The sequence below is a fragment of the Argopecten irradians genome, chromosome 2 (assembly GCF_041381155.1).
Source record: "Argopecten irradians isolate NY chromosome 2, Ai_NY, whole genome shotgun sequence".
Lineage (NCBI taxonomy): Eukaryota > Metazoa > Mollusca > Bivalvia > Pectinida > Pectinidae > Argopecten > Argopecten irradians.
The window spans coordinates 62,802,987-62,824,048 of record NC_091135.1 but is presented as its reverse complement, the minus strand read 5'-3'; the positions used below and the strand labels follow the sequence as shown (position 1 = coordinate 62,824,048).

The 21,062-nt window shown below is 35.2% G+C and overlaps 1 protein-coding gene across 2 annotated transcripts in view; it reads right to left on the bottom strand.

Moving 5' to 3' along the window:
* Positions 1–21,062, bottom strand: part of LOC138316193 (N-acetylglucosamine-1-phosphodiester alpha-N-acetylglucosaminidase-like) — a 41,573-nt gene that overhangs the window by 3,120 nt on the left and 17,391 nt on the right. For both annotated transcript variants that reach the window (XM_069257768.1, XM_069257767.1), the window contains exons 5-10: positions 20,565–20,673; positions 16,605–16,733; positions 10,969–11,171; positions 1,849–2,025; positions 1,401–1,523; positions 1,143–1,212 (exon numbers count right to left, since the gene is read on the bottom strand). In XM_069257768.1, coding sequence (XP_069113869.1) covers positions 1,143–1,212; positions 1,401–1,523; positions 1,849–2,025; positions 10,969–11,171; positions 16,605–16,733; positions 20,565–20,673 — 811 coding nt within the window. The remainder of the gene's footprint in view (positions 1–1,142; positions 1,213–1,400; positions 1,524–1,848; positions 2,026–10,968; positions 11,172–16,604; positions 16,734–20,564; positions 20,674–21,062) is intronic.

Genomic DNA, 21,062 nt, shown 5'->3' with positions numbered 1-21,062 from the left:
AAATTGTATTATAGAGTAAAATGATCAAGTGTTCATTTAACAGGAGATTTTCTGAAATGAATCGTAGAATTTCTGGTACATAACTATTACAAAATAGCAGAAAATGGATTGATGGTTGACTGGATCAACAATAATATACACAAATATTTCATTTATATTTCAAAGAAGACTTAAAGATGCTCATCCGCCGACAAAGCATAAACGATTCTCATCATTTGAACAATAATTGGTGTTTAATCAAGAATATACACTGTATATATGTCTGATTAACACAAAAAAATAATACAATTTGTTTTGCTTTTGGAGCATGCTCAATCCGTACTACATTCCATATAGAACATAGTGCCACGGAATTTTTTCGGGATGCAATTAATTATTTTTGATATTTTTATCTTGAAATTAAATTAGATGTTAAAACTTTTCAATGGTGGTAATGGTGTAATGTGAGTAACTTTTATAACCGAAGAAAAATATTAATTCATCTGCTCTTGCTTTTTATTGAGGAAAAATACTATATGTCAGCAGTGGATTATCTTTAATGAAACTTTCAGTGTCAACAAGATTTTCTGAATCATTGAATTGATGAATGTCCGTAGAATTAGTAAAATTATTCATCATCAGCTTCCTAAATGTAACATACACCATATAATTATCACATAACTGGCCCATCTAGCCAAGTCATATGGCCATGTCATAAATATCGCAAGACACATGTGTAATTATAATATTGTGACGTCACAGGTAGTTTTGACGTCATAATCTTTATATGATTGTCTCAGTAGACTGAAAAGTCACATCCGAGTTGGATTTCTACTGTTTTATATAGAAAAAAAACTAAAAAGATTCACTTATAATTCTATTAATAAAAGATATGTGATAAATAGAATCTTACACTCGTGACTACGTCATATGAAATTTATCAAACTCGTTAAATAATTTGATATACCTCTTGCCTATAGGCTCTTGGCATATCAAATTATTGAATTTGTTTGATAAATTTCATATTACATAGCCACTCATGTAAGATCCTCTATTTATCAAATAGAATTATTCTTAAATATCATCACTTAAGAAAACTTGCATCATATAAACGTACAGAATTAATTAGAACAATCTAACAAACAAAACATATTTTTCTGTACCTGTAGTCTTCTGACTGATCTGGGACAAGGCGTCTTTCTTTGATGACAGTCTGGGCATAACACTGTCCCACTGAAACATGTCAATTTCTAGTGTGAATGATCAGGACATATATATAGGGACATATGAGCAATGGTTGCCCATTCCAGAACCATGTTATAAGTTCTGCTGGCTCTCTGTTTTATGTATCAGAGATAACCATTATGCTACAATGAAAATGTATTTGTATCAGAATCAAATACTAAACACTTTATACACACCTTGAGAGAAATTCTGGTCTAGATCAGTGAAGTTACAACTCCCTGTTACAGCATGGCATGGACAGCCATCTTCACACATACACAACTGTTGACAGTGGTATCCATAGTAACCAAATGGACATACTAAAACAAAAGAATTATTTGGATTATAAAATGTAAAAAGTTTGATTGTCTTTGAGAAATTAAAAGATGAAATAACTGTCAAGTAATATTTTGGAGGCAAAATGTAGCCATGGAAAACGGTAGATATCCAGTGAATTAAAGATTGCATTATCTGGAACTGTTTATCTAACATAAATGGACATGCATGGACATTATTTAACATGCTTGTTTAGATTTCTGAGTCTGAGATTGAGATAAGCCAAAGAAAATTACATCAATTTTACAGAGTGAATGAGCAGAAATATATCAACATGTCCATAATATATTTTGAGTTATTCCCCCTTACCTTGATCACAAGCAGCCCCTGTTTTTCCTGGTGGACAGTCACATGCTCCATCTTCAGGGTTACAACTGGCTCCATATAGACACATACACTTGTGGGTACATCCCTTCCCATAATACCCTGGTGGACATGATTGGCTACAGTTATCACCATGCCAACCTGAGTTACACTCACATCCATCTGTTAATTAAAAAAAGTAGAAAAATATTATATGATTTTAAAAATGATAACAACATGGTGCTAGTTTACAATTTTACAAGTTTGGCGTTTGTGTATTAAGATATTCTATTAAGCAAAAAGAATATGTCCAGTGTAGTGATGAGAGTTATCTGCCGCTGACCAAGGCAAGCTGTGGATGTTAGCTCCGCATTTAAAAGTGTAATTTGATCACATTGAAAGCAAGCAACAGGAAAACATAGTGGTACGATCGATGTAAGACATTATCATTTGCTGTTATTTGACCGAAAAATCAAAAAAAGCTATTGTGAAATCACCTAAAATGGCTGAAAACGAGTCGCTGGATTTGAGTAATATACCAAGTATAATGGCCGCGTTAACAGATTTGCTAGCGAAGTCCGGTCACGCTTCGGTAATACAACCTAATACAGGTAAACCACAAGCATACGCAGACGTCTTATCGGGTGAGCGAAATAACAACGAGTCACAGACCGTGACGAATCCAAGCACGGGTGTAAATGTGGACACGCACAATTATGCGCCAGGATATGGTGAAACCAAACCGGTGTTTCTAAAGGAACAGGATGTTTTCGGATATGGAAACTCATTTGAAAATAAACAATTTTTAAACCACACCGAGTTGTTCATCAGTTTAGGCGAGGTAATGCCCGCCGACCATTTAAACGGTTTACAGAAAACGGAAGGTATATGGCGCATATACCCGGACAACGCGAGTGACCGCCTAACGTTACTGACCCGTGGTATCCGTGTCCGAGGCAAACATATAACGCTATTACCAGAAAATCCAAGAACACAGAAACATGATCCGGAAACTACCACTCGATTAAAAGTCTCCAATATACCATTGTCAGCTGACGATGGCGTAATAAAAAGAACCCTAGAAGGGAATGGATGTGAAGTTCTCGATATGTACAGAGAAAAGTTGCGAATCAATAACAAACTCACTAACTGTGACAATGGTGATAGAGTGGTTTTTGTCAAAAAGTTGAAAAATGATTTACCAAAATCAGTACCAATGGGGCGCTACATTGGAAATATCTGGTACTACGGCCAGCCGAGAGGCCTAAACAAAAAATGTATCAAATGCCTCGAAGTAGGTCACAGTATTACTACTTGTGAGAACGAATGGAAGTGTCTCAGTTGTGGGAAACAAGGTCATAAAAGGTCAGACTGTCCAGACATAAATGAGGATTTAGATGGAGACGGAAAACACAAACAAGAAAAAGCTGAACAACAGACACAACAACAACAACAGAACCCCGCAGAAGAAAAAAATGGAAAACAAAAAACAAATAATAAAAATGACGGAAAAACAGAAGTTCCAGTGAACACTCTACAAAAATACATGAAACCGGCTGCATTTAGTACTCCTGCTTGCGAACGAGGAAGAAGTCATTCTAAAAGCAGAACGCCTCCCTCCCCAGAAACAAGCGAAAGCAAAAAAGCAAAAAAGGCTAAAGAAAAACAACCAAAATGAAACAAATCCATGTAATTTCCCTAAATGCACAAGGACTGCGTGATAAAGGAAAACGGATGAGATTATACGAATGGTTAAAACAACAAAATTTTGATATATGTCTACTACAGGAGACACATTACACCGAAGATATTATCGAAAAAGTAAACGATGAGGTACACGACTTTGCTGAATATATACATAATTATGGAAGTAATAACAGTAGAGGAACATCATGCTTAATTAAATTAACACTGCATGCAGAACTTAACGATATTTACAAAGATAATGTTGGAAGATTTATATTAACCAATATTCATATAGGTCAGCAAATATATACAATATGTAATATGTATGCACCCAACTTACGAATGCAAAGAAACGCCTTCTTAAAAAGTATATCAAACGAAATCAAAACCAGAGCGACTGGGGAGATTATTATAGGAGGAGATTTTAATGAAACATTACACGAGAAAGATAGGAAAACTATTACAAATAACAAAAGAAAGGAAAATATGTGTTATGGGTTAAAACACATAATAAAAAATCTATTACAAATAACAAAAGAAAGGAAAATATGTGTTATGGGTTAAAACACATAATAAAAAAATCTGAAATTAAAATGATATATGGAGGGAGAAACATAAAGAAAAAATACAATACTCATGGAGAAGGAATAAAAAGGGCGAAGCAAGTAGGATAGATTTGTTTTTAATAAGTAAGGATATTATTAGTGCAGTAAGATCTACTGACATCAGACCAGCGCAAATAAAAAGTACAGATCACCAAGCGATATCGCTTAAAGTATATGTAGCTAAAAATAAAGGACCTGGGATATGGAAGTTAAATAATAGTGTCTTAGATAACAAAGAGTACATAACTACAATAACAAAAGCGATTCCAAACTCCGTACATCATTCAATTCAAATGAACTTTAATAAAAGGCAAACATGGGATAATTGCAAACTAATTATAAAACATGAAAGTATAAAATTTTGTAAACAAATATCAAAAACAACAAAGACAAATGTTTATTATCACGAAAAGAGATTAAGAATACTAAGTGAAAAAGAAAATATTAATGAAACTGAAAAACAAGAAAAAGATGAACTAGAGACAACCCTAAACAAATTTTATGAAGAAAAAGCGAAAGGATTCCAAATTCGTTCAAGAATCAAATGGGTAGAAGATGGTGAGAAGAATACAAAATTTTTTCTTGGACTTGAAAAATCAAGACAAACACAAAAAATAATACATGAAGTAGAAAATGAAAATGGTCAGGTTGTAAAAGAACCAATAGAAGTAATGAATAGGATTTAAGAATTTTATGAAAATCTATATCGCAGCGAACATCCAGATATAAATAAGATAGATGAATATGTCAATGAAGTTCAAGTAAACACACTGACTGAAAAAGACATAAATTGTTGTGAAGGAATGCTTACATTAAACGAATGCACAGAATCAATACATAAAATGAAAAGAAATAAAAGTCCAGGGATGGACGGCTTAACTGTGGAATTTTACATTAAATTCTGGGATAAAATAGGGATGATTGTAACAGAATCTTTAAACGAGGCTCATTTGAAAGGGGAACTAAGCGAAACACAAAAAATTGGATTAATAACGTTGATTCATAAGAAAAACGAATACACCAAGTTAGAGAACTGGAGACCGATAACATTATTAAATGTAGACTATAAGATAGCGGCACATGCACTAGCCACAAGGTTAAAACAAGTGATGCCAAAAATAATACACACGGACCAAAATGGGTATATAAAAAATAGATTTATTGGCTTTAATATTAGACAAATTCAGGACATAATAGATTATTCTGAAAAATTCAACCTCGACTCGTGCATATTATTTTTAGACTTCAAAAAAGCTTTCGACTCAATTGAATGGGATTTTATTTTTGCATGCTTAAAAAAATTTGGTTTCGGAAACTCTTTCTCACACTGGGTTTCAACTCTTTATACAAATATTAGGGGTGTCGTTAAAAACAATAACTGGTTAACTGCCGATTATCCGATCTATAGAGGAGTAAGACAAGGATGTCCTTTATCCTGCCTACTCTTTGTTATAGCAGTCGAAATAATGGCGATCCAAATAAGAAATGATAACAATATTAGCGGATTCAACATTAGAAACAAACACATTAAGATAGCCCAACTTGCGGACGACACTACACTCTTTTTAAAGCACAATGAAGTTACTAAGGCAATTCAGAAAATTGAGCGTTTTGGGATATTATCTGGCCTAAAACTCAACAAGAGATCCCAGAGGGATCTTGGCGCCCACCAAAGAATGATTTATGTCTGACAATGGAAAGAGGATCTTTTCCCTGCTTTTCAAACTTTTTCAAACACACTACATATACAAGAGATCCCAGAGGGATCTTGGCGCCCACCTAAGGACGATCTTTGTCTGACAAAGGAAAGAGGGATCTTTTCTCTGCTTTTCAAGCTTTTACTACATATTACTACACATGAAATTTGAGAAAGATCCTTTGACTGCTTTCTGAGATATATAACAGTAACAAACTTCAATTATCAAAATCCTAGATGGCGGCCTGTCGGCCATCTTGTTCACCGATCGGTCCTAAAATGCAATATGCACAACCAGGTTCCTAGGGAAACCTGCACATACAATTTGTGACAGATCCCTTCAGTACTTTCTGAGAAATAGCTGTAACAAACTTCAATTGTCAAAATCCAAGATGGCGGCCTGTAGGCCATCTTGTTCATCGATCAGTTCCAAAATGCAATATGCACAACTAGGCCCCTAGGGGAACTTACATGTGAAATTTGAGAAAGATTCCTTCAGTACATTCTGAGAAATAGTGGTAACAAACTTCAATTGTCAAAATCCAAGATGGCGGCCTGTCGGCCATCTTGTTCATCGATCGGTCCCAAAATGCAATATGCACAACTAGACCCCTAGGGGAACCTGCACATGCAATTTGAGACAGATCCCTTCAGTACTTTCTGAGAAATAGCGGTAACAAACTTCAATTGACACAAGAGATCCCAGAGGGATCTTGGCGCCCACCAAAGAATGATCTATGTCTGATAACAGAAAGAGGGATCTTTTCCCTGCTTTTCAAACTTTTACTACATGCTATATATGAAACTTGAGAAAGATCCTTTCAGTACTTTCTGAGATATATAACAGTAATAAACTTCAATTATTAAAATCAAAGATGGCTGCTAGTCGATCATCTTGCTGACCGATAAGTCCGAAAATGCACTAGACCCCTTCAGGAACCTGCACATGAAATTTGAGAAAGATCCCTTCAGTACTTTCTGAGAAATAGCGGTAACAAACTTTAACTATCAAAATCCAAGATGGCCGTCGGTCGGCTATCTTGTTGACCGATCGCTCCCAAAATGCAATATGCACAACTAGGGTTCAAGGGGAACATGCATATGAAATTTGAGAGAGATCCCTTCAGTACTTTCTGAGAAATAGCGTTAACAAACTTTAACTATCAAAATCCAAGATGGCCGTCGGTCAGCTATCTTGTTGACCGATCGCTCCTAAAATGCAATATGCACAACTAGGGTTCAAGGGGAACATGCATATGAAATTTGAGAGAGATCCCTTCAGTACTTTCTGAGAAATAGCGTTAACAAACTTTAACTATCAAAATCCAAGATGGTCGTCGGTCAGCTATCTTGTTGACCGATCGCTCCCAAAATGCAATATGCACAACTAGGGTTCAAGGGGAACATGCATATGAAATTTGAGAGAGATCCCTTCAGTACTTTCTGAGAAATAGTGCTAACAAACTTTAACTATCAAAATCCAAGATGGCCGTCAGTCAGTCGGCCATCTTGTTGACTAATTGGTCCCAAAATGCAATATGCATAACTAGGGCCCTAGGGAAACCTACATATGAAATTTGAGAAAGATCCCTTCAGTACTTTCTGAGAAATAGCGGTAACAAACTTTAACTATCAAAATCCAAGATGGCCGTCAGTCGGCCATCTTGTTGACCGATTGGTCCCAAAATGCAATATGCACAACTAGGGCCCTAGGAGAACCTACATATGAAATTTGAGAAAGATCCCTTCAGTACTTTCTGAGAAATAGCGGTAACAAACTTTAACTATCAAAATCCAAGATGGCCGCCAGTTGGCCATCTTGTTGACCGATTGGTCCCAAAATGCAATATGCACAACTAGGGCCCTAGGGGAACCTACATATGAAATTTGAGAAAGATCCCTTCAGTACTTTCTTGGAAATAGCAGTAACAAACTTTAACTATCAAAATCCAAGATGGCCACCAGTCGGCCATCTTGTTGACCGATTGGTCCCAAAATGCAATATGCACAACTAGGGCCCTAGGGGAACCTACATATGAAATTTGAGAAAGATCCCTTCAGTACTTTCTGAGAGATAGCGGTAACAAGAATTGTTAACGGACGGACGGATGGACGGACGGACGGACGGAAGGACGGACGGACGGACGGACGGACGGACGGACCACGGACGAAAGGCGATTTGAATAGCCCACCATCTGATGATGGTGGGCTAACAAAAGTAAAACAGAAGGACTGTGGTTGGGCAGAAATAAGGGAAAACAAACAAATAAATTTGGAATAACTTGGAAGACAATAATAAAATCACTTGGTATTTACTTTGGAACTAACAAAAAGGTATGTAATAATCTTAATTGGGAAAGCAAAAAAACTTCAATTGATGAAATGATTAAAAACTGGAAAAAAAGAAAATTAACTTTACTCGGAAAAATAGTAGTAACAAAGTCACTATTAATCCCAAAAATCACATATCTTGCAAATGTTCAAGCAATAAGTATAGGCTTATTAAAGCAATTAGAAAAGGCTTTATTTGAATTCATTTGGGAAGGGAAAAGGGAGAAAGTTAAAAGGAAAACATTAATAGGAAAACATGAATATGGAGGGTTGAGTATTCGTGATATTGAATCGCACATCGATATGTTAAACGTTAACTGGGTTAAACGATTAATAAGCGACTCTAACGAAAACTGGAAAGTTATTCCCAAAGCAATTTATAACACCTTTGGACAAAACTTACTCATATTTAAGATGAACATGGGAAACATAAATAATATTCCTGAACATATGAATATTCCTGACTTCTATCAATCAATTTTGAATTCGTGGTTGAAATTAGGAGGAGGTAGTAAAAAACAGTGCTTAAACTATGCGGATATTCGAAGAGAAATTATCTGGGGGAACAAAAATATGAAATTCAATAATAAAGTGCTAATTAACAAAAATTGGGCAGATAGTGGACTAATAACAGTTGACGATATCCTTAATGAAGAAATGAGGATAGACGAAGTTATTATTTACACAAAATTATTGGATAAACGGAACTGGATTAGTGAAATAACCCAAATAAAGAAAGCAATCCCAGCTAAATGGAAAATAAAATTAATCAGTGAAAACTCTGTAAAAACAGCGTTAAATCATCAAGCAAAATATACCCTGTTTCAAAAAAAATACCCATGCCTCATCGAAATTTCAAGTCTAAAAAATAGAGAAATATATGAGATAGGCATTTCAAACAAATTCATTCTCCCTATAACTAATGAATTATGGAAAAGAGACTTTAATATTGAATATACACAACCAGGTTTAGATCTTATGAAATTTATTTTCAGTCAATTAAAAGATAATCAACATAAGATATTTAGATGGAAACTATATCATAATATTATACCATCTAAAACACACTTAAAACAATGGAAGATTGAGGAAAGTAATCTTTGTAACGTATGTCACGTAGAAGAAAACTATCTTCACTATTTCATTGAATGCAAATACTTTAACAAATTTTGGAGTAATATAGAAGAATCAATTAATTCATTTGGATACACAGTAAATTTGAAGAAATTAAAATATATCATAACTGGATATAAAATTAATCAATCAGCCCACTACGAAACCAATATATTGTTAACATTAATAGGATACTCAATTTATAAGGCATTTCATACCAGTGATCAAAAACGTAAAAATGTTAATGTAAAAACAATATTTGAAAACGAACTAAGGGTCTTAAGTCATACTACAAAAATCGCACGGAACGGACTGCTTAAATATGTTATATTGAGATTAAGAGTAGGGATTTAGTTATATTAATTTATTAGAGAATATTGTAACTATATATATACCTATGAAGGGGGATATTTGACCCTCTAGCTTCTACCTGCATTAGGCCTTGATACATACTGTGTATGTACATACAATGTAATGTTATATTTATATGTAACACAAATTAATATGCCATGAGTAGAATGTTGGGGGAAGTGCAATCTGTCGGTAGGGGATCGTCCAATCACTCTTGCACTTCGCCCATCATTTTTACTGGATGCTTTTCTTAACTCGTTAATCATACTTTTCATATTATATTAGCCGAATATGGCAAGATCCACCATTGGCTACATTGTACTAAAAGGTCACATAGAAATGAAATAAAAGAACGACGAAAAGCACTATGATGAAAAGAGACTAAAGACAGAAAAGCAAATTTTCAAGGTCAACACATCGAAACATTTAACAATACAAAAGGGGGATAAATGAGAAAAAAAAAAAAAAAAAAAAAGAAAGAAAAACGATAAAAAAATAGTGGAAATATTGTATGTAAGGTGTTAAGCATGGGAGTATGTGTTTATGTATGAGTAGGTATGAACTCTGGATATAAACGCGAGAGAGAAAACATGAGTGAAAGTGAAAAAAGAGAATATTGAAAAGAAGAATATTTGTATGAAGTAATTGCTGATGAAAGGGAGGAAGTGAAAAGAAAAAAAAACCAGTAGTGAAAGGAAGAATATTTGAATAAAGATATTTGGTGATGTAATTACTGATACCAATAAAAAGTTAAATAGCTTATTAGATCTGAAAGTGACGAGAGAAGAGTCTTAATCATATGCAAAAAGGGTGCGAATGACGGACGAGAGTGAATGTATTGGTACTTAGGGTTTAGACAACGATGCTGACGACATTGAAAACGTCTGACAAGTCTGATGTCTCGATGATCGATTTCAAAGTTCTCATGCAGGACATCCAGCTACTACAGATCTGTTAAATTGTGTTCAGCATTCATCACCTTGAGAACTATTTCTTCTTTATAAACATTAGAATCAGTAAACAATTTGGGTTGGTTGGTTAATCCTATTTGAGCTATCATGGTAATTTAAGGATGCAGGCCTCCCCTAGGTCTGTATGTAATGGATTGCATGCATGAATGTAATGAAGTTTTGGTAGGCTGTGGTACATCCATGTCATGTCTTCTTGTAATAGTGGAACTCTTTCTCATATTATAGTGCTGTTTCACTGAAAGATACTGTTTAAGACACCAAACAGCATATTCTATTCAATAATACCAATTATGACAAAACCAGTCATCCCACTCCATTTATGCTGAACATTAAGAAGGAGTATAAAGTATAACATTATAGACATGAGACTGACCTGGAGTACAGGTGCCCTGAGATGAACAGTCATTGTCACAATGTAGAGAATTACAGTCTGTGCCGTTCCACATCACATCACACTCACATCGTCCCATGTTACACCGACCGTGACCCGAGCAGTCCGCTGGGTCACACTGCACTTCATGGACACATAAAATGGTCGATACTTTTCTTCCACAGTGAAACCTGGAATCGTCGGCACTGAAACATAATCATAATCTTATGTACCGTAATATGTGTTTGATGTCCATTACTATGAGCCTGTCACAAATAGTCAGTACTACTGAGTGGATAATACAATGGCCCTATTATCTGGCTTGCACTGAATGACTGAAAACTCAATGGACACTTCACAATCTTGATACAATGATTTTGGTTGACTGATTTCAGTGATTGTATTTTACTCTAAAGTCTCATTATTCAAGTCTGTTTCCTCATGATCAGCTGTCAAACATAAACACTAAGATGAGGCTTCATCAAATTAAGTGACAGATATATCCAGTTTACCAACTTTTAGCTCCTTTTGCAGGTTCTTGCAAGGCATCAAAATATGTACTCCAACAATGTTAGAGGTATAACACGACGAGATACTTTTGGAACATTAGGTCGTGTCTAACATTAGACACGACAGTCAGCAAAATAACGTCCGATAAAAAAACGGCTGACCAGTCGACTCTCATGTTATGGGAGTACAAAAAATGGAGAATAGAAACAATTTCATTTATTTAAGTATTGATGTTAGAACAATGGAGGGTATTATTGTCAGGGGGTAGTTATCGCCAGTTTTTCCTTAATTTAAAATTATTTTGATAAATGGTACAGCCCGGTAGCTATAGTTTTCATCAAAGCAGAATGTTGTTACTTCAGAAACTTTCTGACCCTACCATCATTCAGGCAAAAGCTTTATCTGTTTGTATTTTGATGTTCAAACCTCTATATACGTTGTCCGTGCTATATTTCGGGCCGTCTTATGTGATTAAATAAGGTCAGTCAAAAACACTTTTCCTTAAGAGATCAAAACCGTAAAACAAATGCAAGAATATACATGATCTATGACAAGTTCTAGAGCGTCTGCTAAATTGACTAGCGTTCTGTGTACATCCGGGGTACTTCAATGCTGTTAGTGGACCTGGCGATAGCTAACTCAAATTGTACACTACTGAAGGCAGTTATCGTCAGTTTTCTAAATTAAATAGAAAATGTTTTGGAAAAAAATTAAAAAAAAGGGATCTCAATATACAATTCTCAAATAAAACTTGAATTGAAAGAAATCGAAGGGAATAATACTTGTAGTCTTAAATTATAGGACATAAAGTAGAGAAATGTTCCTATATTTGGAACCTTGCTTTCACTTTCATGTCATGGACTAAGTGCACGTGGGTCATGTTTATATCATAGCATCTATGTCTACATGAAGTTCCCTATGTAACAACATCATGCAGATGTATATTTGGCTGTATTGTTATATAGAAAATAACTGGAATTATAATATATGTATATATAGATTTAATCAGAATAAGATAATATAAGATTTATTCTGGTTCAGGACAATCATGAGTCCTCTATACCAGACTCGTATAGATACATATTACATAAGTCATGAATGCATTTATAATCTGTGCACATCATACAAAATTGTGTTATTATGATATTGTTGCTTCGTAATTGAAAAAAAGTTCCTGATTCTTCCAGTGATTATCCAACTTAGTTTTAAACGAATTTACATTAATTGCTGATACTACATGTTCTAGCAGTTAAATTCATTCCAAATATTTACAGTTCTTATAGCAAAATAGTTCTTTCTGACTAATGGTTTTTTTTTTCGTATGTCCTCTAGTACTATTGCGGTCTGATGCATCTTTCCAACGTAATATGGCATTGAAACATTCTTTATCATAGAAATGACTTGTTATCTTATATAGTTCTATCATATCTACCCTGATTCTCCTGAAGGCTAGTGTTGGTAAATTTAGTTTCTTCAACCTGTCTTGGTAGGTCATGTTTTTCATTTCTGGGAGACATCTAGTTGCTCTTCTTTGAACACCCTCTATTTTTTCAATATGTTTTTTTTAGATGTGGTGCCCACACCGGACTGGCATAATCGAGCTGGGATCTTACTAAACATTTGTATAAGGGAATAAATAACTCTTTATCTATAAACTGGAAAGTTCTTCTGAGAAGTGCGAACATAGAATTTGCTTCCTTTACTTTTTCTGATATGTGTTCATCAAAAGTTAATTCAGAGTCTATAGTTACTCCTATGTCTTTTTCCTGGATGGTTTTCTGCATGTTGTTTCCGTTGAGGTGATAAAAAATCGTTCAGTTTCATTGTGGTTCCTGCTACGTCTTCTGCCTATCCTCATATGCTTACACTTTCCAGGGTGCATTTTTAGCAGCCAAGTGTCGCTCCACTTGCACATAGTGTCAAGGTCTTTCTGAAGATCTAGGCTATCTTGATTACTTTCAATTATTCGAAATATTTTAGTATCATCAGCAAATAAGTACATATCCGAGTCTACTGTTTCAGGGAGGTCATTCACGTAAATAACAAACATTAAAGGGCCTAGTACAGAACCTTGTGGAACTCCTGATGTTAAGTTGGTCCATTCGGAATCTATGCCGTTTACTGATACTTTTTGCTGTCGACCTATTAAGAATGACGAAATCCAAGAGATTATTTGATTGGAAAAATTATAAGAATGAAGTTTGTTGATTAATCTGTTATGAGGAACCGTATCAAAAGCTTTCTGGTAATCCATATAAATACAATCTATTACGTGTCCTTTATCCATAGCTTCAGTCCATTTATCAAATACTTCAAGTAGCTGTAAAGATGTTGATCGCCCTGATATAAAACCGTATTGCTTATCCAAGAAGTAGTTATTTATCCTCATGAATTTAGTTATATGTTCTCTTATGATGGATTCTAGAACTTTACATATTACTGACGTTAATGAAACTGGTCTATAATTTCCTGCCTCACTTTTGTCCCCTTTCTTATAAATGGCAGAGACTCGAGCAATCTTCCAGTCATCTGGTAGTGTTCCTGTTGATAATGATTGGTTCAATATTGTGGTCAGAGGATCTGATATTGACTCAGTAGTATTTTTTAGAAACATTGGATGTAGTTCGTCTAATCCTGGAGATTTTTCTGGTTTAAGGTTCCTAAGTAATTTAAATACCATTTCGTTGTTGACAGTTAGCCTTGCCATTTGCTTAGTTACTTCCTTTGGGTTTAGATGTGGTGTTTCCTGTGAGTCTTCTTTTACATACACACTACTGAAGAATTTAGATAGTACCTTAGCTTTTCCCAGGTCTGTCGATACCTTTATCAAATTTTTGTCTGTTGAATCTGAATAAAGATCACCAATGTCCGACTTTGATGTCGATTTAGATCTAATATAGTTCCAAACAATTTTGGGGTCTGTTTTGGCTCTTTTGGCTATATTGTGCTCGTACTCTTTTCTTAATTTCCAAGTTAGTTTTCTCACTTTATTCCTTGCCCTGTTAAATTGTGTCCTTGCTTCCGAATCCTTACTTCTTGAAGCTTTCCTGAATAACGAATGTTTCTTTTTAATTGCCTCCAACATGACCTGATCTGCTGGGAAGCTATGTTTGTTATTCCTGCCAACTTTAATTGATTTGGTTGGTATATGTTTATCTTCTATTTCCTTTAATATTCGTTTGAACGTGGTCCAATTTTTTGCTGACGCTGAAAGAATAGTTTATCTTTTCGTTCCAATCTATTGTGTTCAGTTCGGCGTTGATTGTTCCGTAGTCAGCTTTATTGTAACAAATTTTATGTTTGGTGCGTAGATTAATCTTTACGTCACATATAATATCGAATATTAGGACAGAGTGGTCACTTTTTCCAAGTGGACTCTGATATTTTATTTTGGACAGTGAGTGTTCATTCCTTGTTATCACGAGATCGAGGATATGAGGGTTATCTTTACCTCTCCATCTTGTTGGCTCATAAACGTGCTGAGAAAGGAAACTATCTTGCAGCCTTTGTATAAATTTGTGTTCTTGATTTTCAGTGCTCTCCCCTCTTGTATTCCACGACTGCCAGTTTATTCCCGGTTAATTGAAGTCTCCCATAAGTATGAGTTTTTCATGTCCTTTTCTGTTTGCTTCATCTATAAGATTCAGCAGTTTGTTGTTATTATCAGCAGTTCTGAGTCTGATCTATATATAAGGCCTATAAGAACTTTAGTACCTTTGCGTATGGTTATTTCCACAAAGAGGTTTTCCTGAAATGATGTTTCCATTTCCACTTCCTCTGCTTTCAGTTTGGGGTTAAAGTAAAATATCAGCCCTCTGCCCTCTGAGTTTTCAACGTTTTTGCTTATGATCTTGTAGTTCTGGGTCCCGTCCACATTGTATTCTGTTGCTTTCATATTTTGTATTCTTGATTTTGCCTTTACTTCTGTAATTCCGATTATGTCTGGTTTCGAATCATTGATTCTGATGTTTAGCTCTGTAAGTTTATTTTTTAATGCTGTTGTCTTGTAAAGAAAAATACTGCTCAAGTCATGATCAGAATGCACTGAATTGCATGGTCTATGTTTCGTTAACAGAGCATTTTACATAATCTGACATAATTATCAACTTATATCATTTAACAACGTTTCATTGGAAATTAAATGAACTATTTGTTTTTAATAAATGTGAATGTAGATCTAACTACATAAACTATTATAGCTAGCATTTAATTCACTGCCAATATTTATAAATGCAAGGAAGGAGTCATATATATATGATGTATTAATTATATGTACCTCAGGAAGTCTCTGTCAACAAAATACGTCAGGTGAATCGTGGTTTCACTAATATGTGTAAATTGTCATCATTAAACCAGAACCAGTAAACATAAATATTGTCTTCAAATTGTGTATGCAATATTAACATGAATCAGTTTACAAACGTGACACAAGGTGAGAAAATGTACTTTTAATAGGTGAAATAACATAGACTGATGATAACTGCCTCCATGTGACGATAACTGCCTCCATTCAACCGGAAGTGCAAATAATGAATTCTCCCTTCTTATCATGATTAACGTTGAAAACGAGCGCACCTATAAAAACACGGATAATTGTATAGACAACTATATCACATTTTTAAATCAACTGTGTTACATGACTTTGTTATGACCCGGGGACGCTTAACCTGACGATAATACCCTCCATTGCTCTACTATTTTTTAACTTCATAGGAGTATGAAAGAAATTTTGTTTGCAAACTGTGTGAATCGGCGTAGCGGATTCTCACAAAAGTTTGCAAACAAAATTTATTTCATACCCTCATTAAGTTAAAAAATAGTTACATCAATGTTTACAATTAATTTTTCAGACTACTCGATAACATAAAATGCGTTTAAGCATATGATTCTAGTGATTTTCCAAAGGATTATTTATTCTAAATCAATACACAACATCAACGTCTCTATTGTGACGTCATGATTACGCCTGATTCTCCCGCCATTCTCAGATTTTTTCTTCATAGTATATGAAGGAAAAGAATCTGTCAACCAGAGAGTTGGATTTAGTATGAAAACAAATGAAAATTAATTATTGCTACAAGAATTGAAAAGATAGATATAAAATTGTGATAAAAGACACAATATCTCACCAAGTGTCTGATGGGAAGTTAACGACAGTTCCATTAACGACGTAGGTAGACGATCCCCCACCATCTAGGTTTATAGCATCAACTATGTCGTACGTCAATAATAGACGGGCAAACTCTTCTAAACTTACACTGAAAAAAAAAATTACCGTATTGGTAAATCTAACTGTCATCAGAGAGTAAATGATGCAGGTTATCAAACTGCAGTAGGACTGTGGAAATGAGGCCACTTATTTTCTGAAACAAAAATAAGAAGTTAATCAATAACCATTATTATGCTAAAATGTCTTAATCTAATGCCTTAGATAAAGTTACAATACTAAACATTAAAATGTCTTTATCGAAGGCCTAAGATAACGTTACAATACCAAACATTAAAATATCTTAATCAAAGGCCTAAGATAAAATTACAATACTAAACATTAAAATGTCTTTATTGAAGGCCTAAGATATCGCTACAATACCAAACATTAAAATGTCTTAATGGAAGGCCTAAGATAACATTACAATACCAAACATTAAAATGTCTTAATTGAAGGCCTAAGATAGCATTACAATACCAAACATTAAAATGTTTCAATCGAAGGCCTAAGATAATGTTACAATACCAAACATTAAAATGTCTTAATTGAAGGCCTAAGATAACATTACAATACCAAACATTAAAATGTTTCAATCGAAGGCCTAAGATAATGTTACAATACCAAACATTAAAATGTCTTAATTGAAGGCCTAAGATAACATTACAATACCAAACATTAAAATGTCTTAATTGAAGGCCTAAGATAAAGTTACAATATCAAACATTAAAATGTCTTAATGGAAGGCCTAAGATAACGTTACAATACCAAACATATAAATCATTGCCAGTGTAAATTAATGAAGATTCACTTGGCTGTTGTGCTGAGTGATACTGGTGATAGTGTACTACACATATCTTGTGTGGTAATTTAGACGACACCTGAGAAGACAACAGCCGTTATGAGATTTAATAGATATTCAGAAAGTGTGGTATTACCATTATTGAATGTGAAGTCCTAATCAATAACATGGTGGAGGCATGTTATGGTATATCAAATGATGTAGTCAGTCAACAGCTTTACCAACCACATAACAACCATCATTAAAAACAGACCTTTATAGAGCCTAGCTTGTTTCTTCTAATACTTTTATGAATTACACAGACTTTTATTTCAGTTAAACGTTGTCATATTCCTTAAATGTTGTTAGATAGTTTACACAATTAAGATTGTAAAAAGGCTATAACTATTAAAAAAGGTTCTTACTGGAAACTCTTTTTTAAAGCCTCTTTAATTTAGAAAGCTAACAAGACTCTGAGATCTGATATCACCCACACCTGAGGTTATAACCGTACATGTATTAGCCGAGCTGTCATTAACAACAGCACCAGGCAACTTTAAACAATTTACCAGCTACCCGAGGGGCATCATGTCTACAGCTCGCACAAAATATTCATACATTATAAAATCAATTAAAGAAACAGGGTTATGTATTGGTGTGTTGGGTTTATCATCAAATACACAGCAGGGTAATTTTTAACAAACTTCAGTTGTAGTTACTACAGTAGCTACATTGATGTATTTAACATAATACATATCAACAAGACCTGACATGTGCCATTCTTGTACAGTATTTCATTTATTAGGTTAAAGTGCCTAAAATTGTAACAGAGCCGCATCAACACAGACTGGTCTCTTTCTCAGTTTTATTAAAAAAATATAGTACTGTAAAAATTAACATACATATTTAGGTGCAATCAAAATTATAATAAGCATAATTTTCAACAAGCTAGTATTGTGATGAATTTGTTCATTTGAAATACACTGTAATGAATTTGCCGTATTTACAATAAACAGAAAATACAATGCACTGTAATCAAATTTTAGCAAAGAGTATTAAGTGTATTAAGTTAGAAAATATCACTACACTAAAATATGTATGTTTACAGCAAACCTTCATGATTGAGAAGCAATTTAAACAACACTCAGCTTAACTAAGAATCAATTGGTTAAGATGCAAATAGCAGAACATGTACCACAATTCATATACATCAAGGGCTAAAAGCAGAAGAATGTCTGACACTTCAACCACTCAGCATCAAAGACCCTTGAGTTAGTAGAAGTAAAATGTCTGGGACCTTAACAATTAAGTCTCCAAGACACAGACCTGAAGGTTACAGGTAAAATATCAGACATTATAACTCTATACAGACACCATGACCCAGAGGTGAAGGTTACAGGTAAAATATCAGACATTATAACTATATACAGACACCATGACCCAGACCAGAAGGTTACTGGTAAAATATCAGACAATATAACTATATACAGACACCATGACCCAGAGGTGAAGGTTACAGGAAGAATGTCAGACACCATAACTATATACAGCCACAATGACCCAGAGGTGAAGGTTACTGGTAGAATGTAAGACACCATAACTATATATATACAGCCACAATGACCCAGAGGTGAAGGTCACTGGTAGAATGTAAGACACCATAACTATATACAGCCACCATGACCCAGAGGTGAAGGTTACTGGTAGAATGTAAGACACCAAAACTATACAGCCACCATGACCCAGAGGTAAATGCTATTGGTAGAATGTCAGACACCATACCTATATACAGCCACCATGACCCAGAGGTAAATGCTATTGGTAGAATGTCAGACACCATACCTATATACAGCCACCATGACCCACAGGTGAAGGTTACCAGTAGAATGTCAGACACCCACAGGTGAAGGTTACTGGTAGATTGGTAGATACCATTATTAAGCAGCCATCATGATCCACAGGTGAAGGTTACTGGTAGAATTCAAACACTATAACTAAACAGACACCATGACCCAGAGGTGAAGGTTACTGCCAGAATGTCAGATACCATAACTAAACAGACACCATGACCCAGAGGTGAAGGTTACTGGTAGATTGGTAGATACCATAATTAAGCAGCCATCATGATCCACAGGTGAAGGTTACTGGTAGAATTCAAACACTATAACTAAACAGACACCATGACCCAGAGGTGAAGGTTACTGGCAGAATGTCAGATACCATAACTAAACAGACACCATGACCCAGAGGTGAAGGTTACTGGTAGATTGGTAGATACCATAATTAAGCAGCCATCATGATCCACAGGTGAAGGTTACTGGTAGAATTCAAACACTTTAACTAAACAGACACCATGACCCAGAGGTGAAGGTTACTGGCAGAATGTCAAACACCATAGCTATACAGCCATCATGATCCACAGGCGAAGGTTACTCGGCAGAATGTCAGATACCATAACTAAACAGACACCATGACCCAGAGGTGAAGGTTACTGGTAGAATGTCAAACACCATAGCTATACAGCCATCATGATCCACAGGCGAAGGTTACTCGGCAGAATGTCAGATACCATAACTAAACAGACACCATGACCCAGAGGTGAAGGTTACTGGTAGAATGTCAAACACCATAGCTATACAGCCATCATGATCCACAGGCGAAGGTTACTCGGCAGAATGTCAGATACCATAACTAAACAGACACCATGACCCAGAGGTGAAGGTTACTGGTAGAATGTCAAACACCATAGCTATACAGCCATCATGATCCACAGGCGAAGGTTACTGGCAGAATGTCAGATACCATAACTAAACAGCCACCGTGACCCAGAGGTGAAGGTTACTGGCAGAATGTCAGATACCATAGCTAAACAGACACCATGACCCAGAGGTGAAGGTTACTGGTAGAATGTCAGATACCATAACTTAAGAGACACTATGACACAGAGGTGAAGGTTACTGGTAGAATGTCAGACACCGAAACTATACAGCCACCATGACCCTAAGGTGGAGGTTACTGGAAGATTGTCGGCCACCATGACCCTGCGGTGGAGGGTACTGGTAGAATGTTAGCAACCAGGACCCTGCGGTGAAGGTTACTTACCCTCTGCTGTAGGACTTTCCGTCCACCTGTACCAACAGGACACGCCCCTGTCTGTCTACCCCTACAGCAGTCCTTGCCGACACAATGTTGGTGAAGGTACTCAAGGAACCTTTAAAGGCAACAAATCAGATTCAATCAGCATTCTTACATCTGATTGTTGTGTTTCAAAAAGTTATATCTTGTATGTTTCAAGATATCAAACATAAAAGTGTGTTACTCTGTCAGTTTTGGAATATGGTTATGACAATGAATTCTGTAATTTAACATAGATTAGCAGTGCTTGATAATGATATGATACCAACCGGTTAGATAAATAATAAGTGGCGTTTAATACTTTTACTGATAATAGCTTCACCAGGTTATCAATTACCAACCCAGTTTACAGTGGTAATAAACTGAATACATACAGTATTTATAAATTTATTGATTGTTTGGAGATCCAATTTCAGTGGGTTAGACTGTTATTGCTTTTTTTATTACATTTACCAATACATTTCC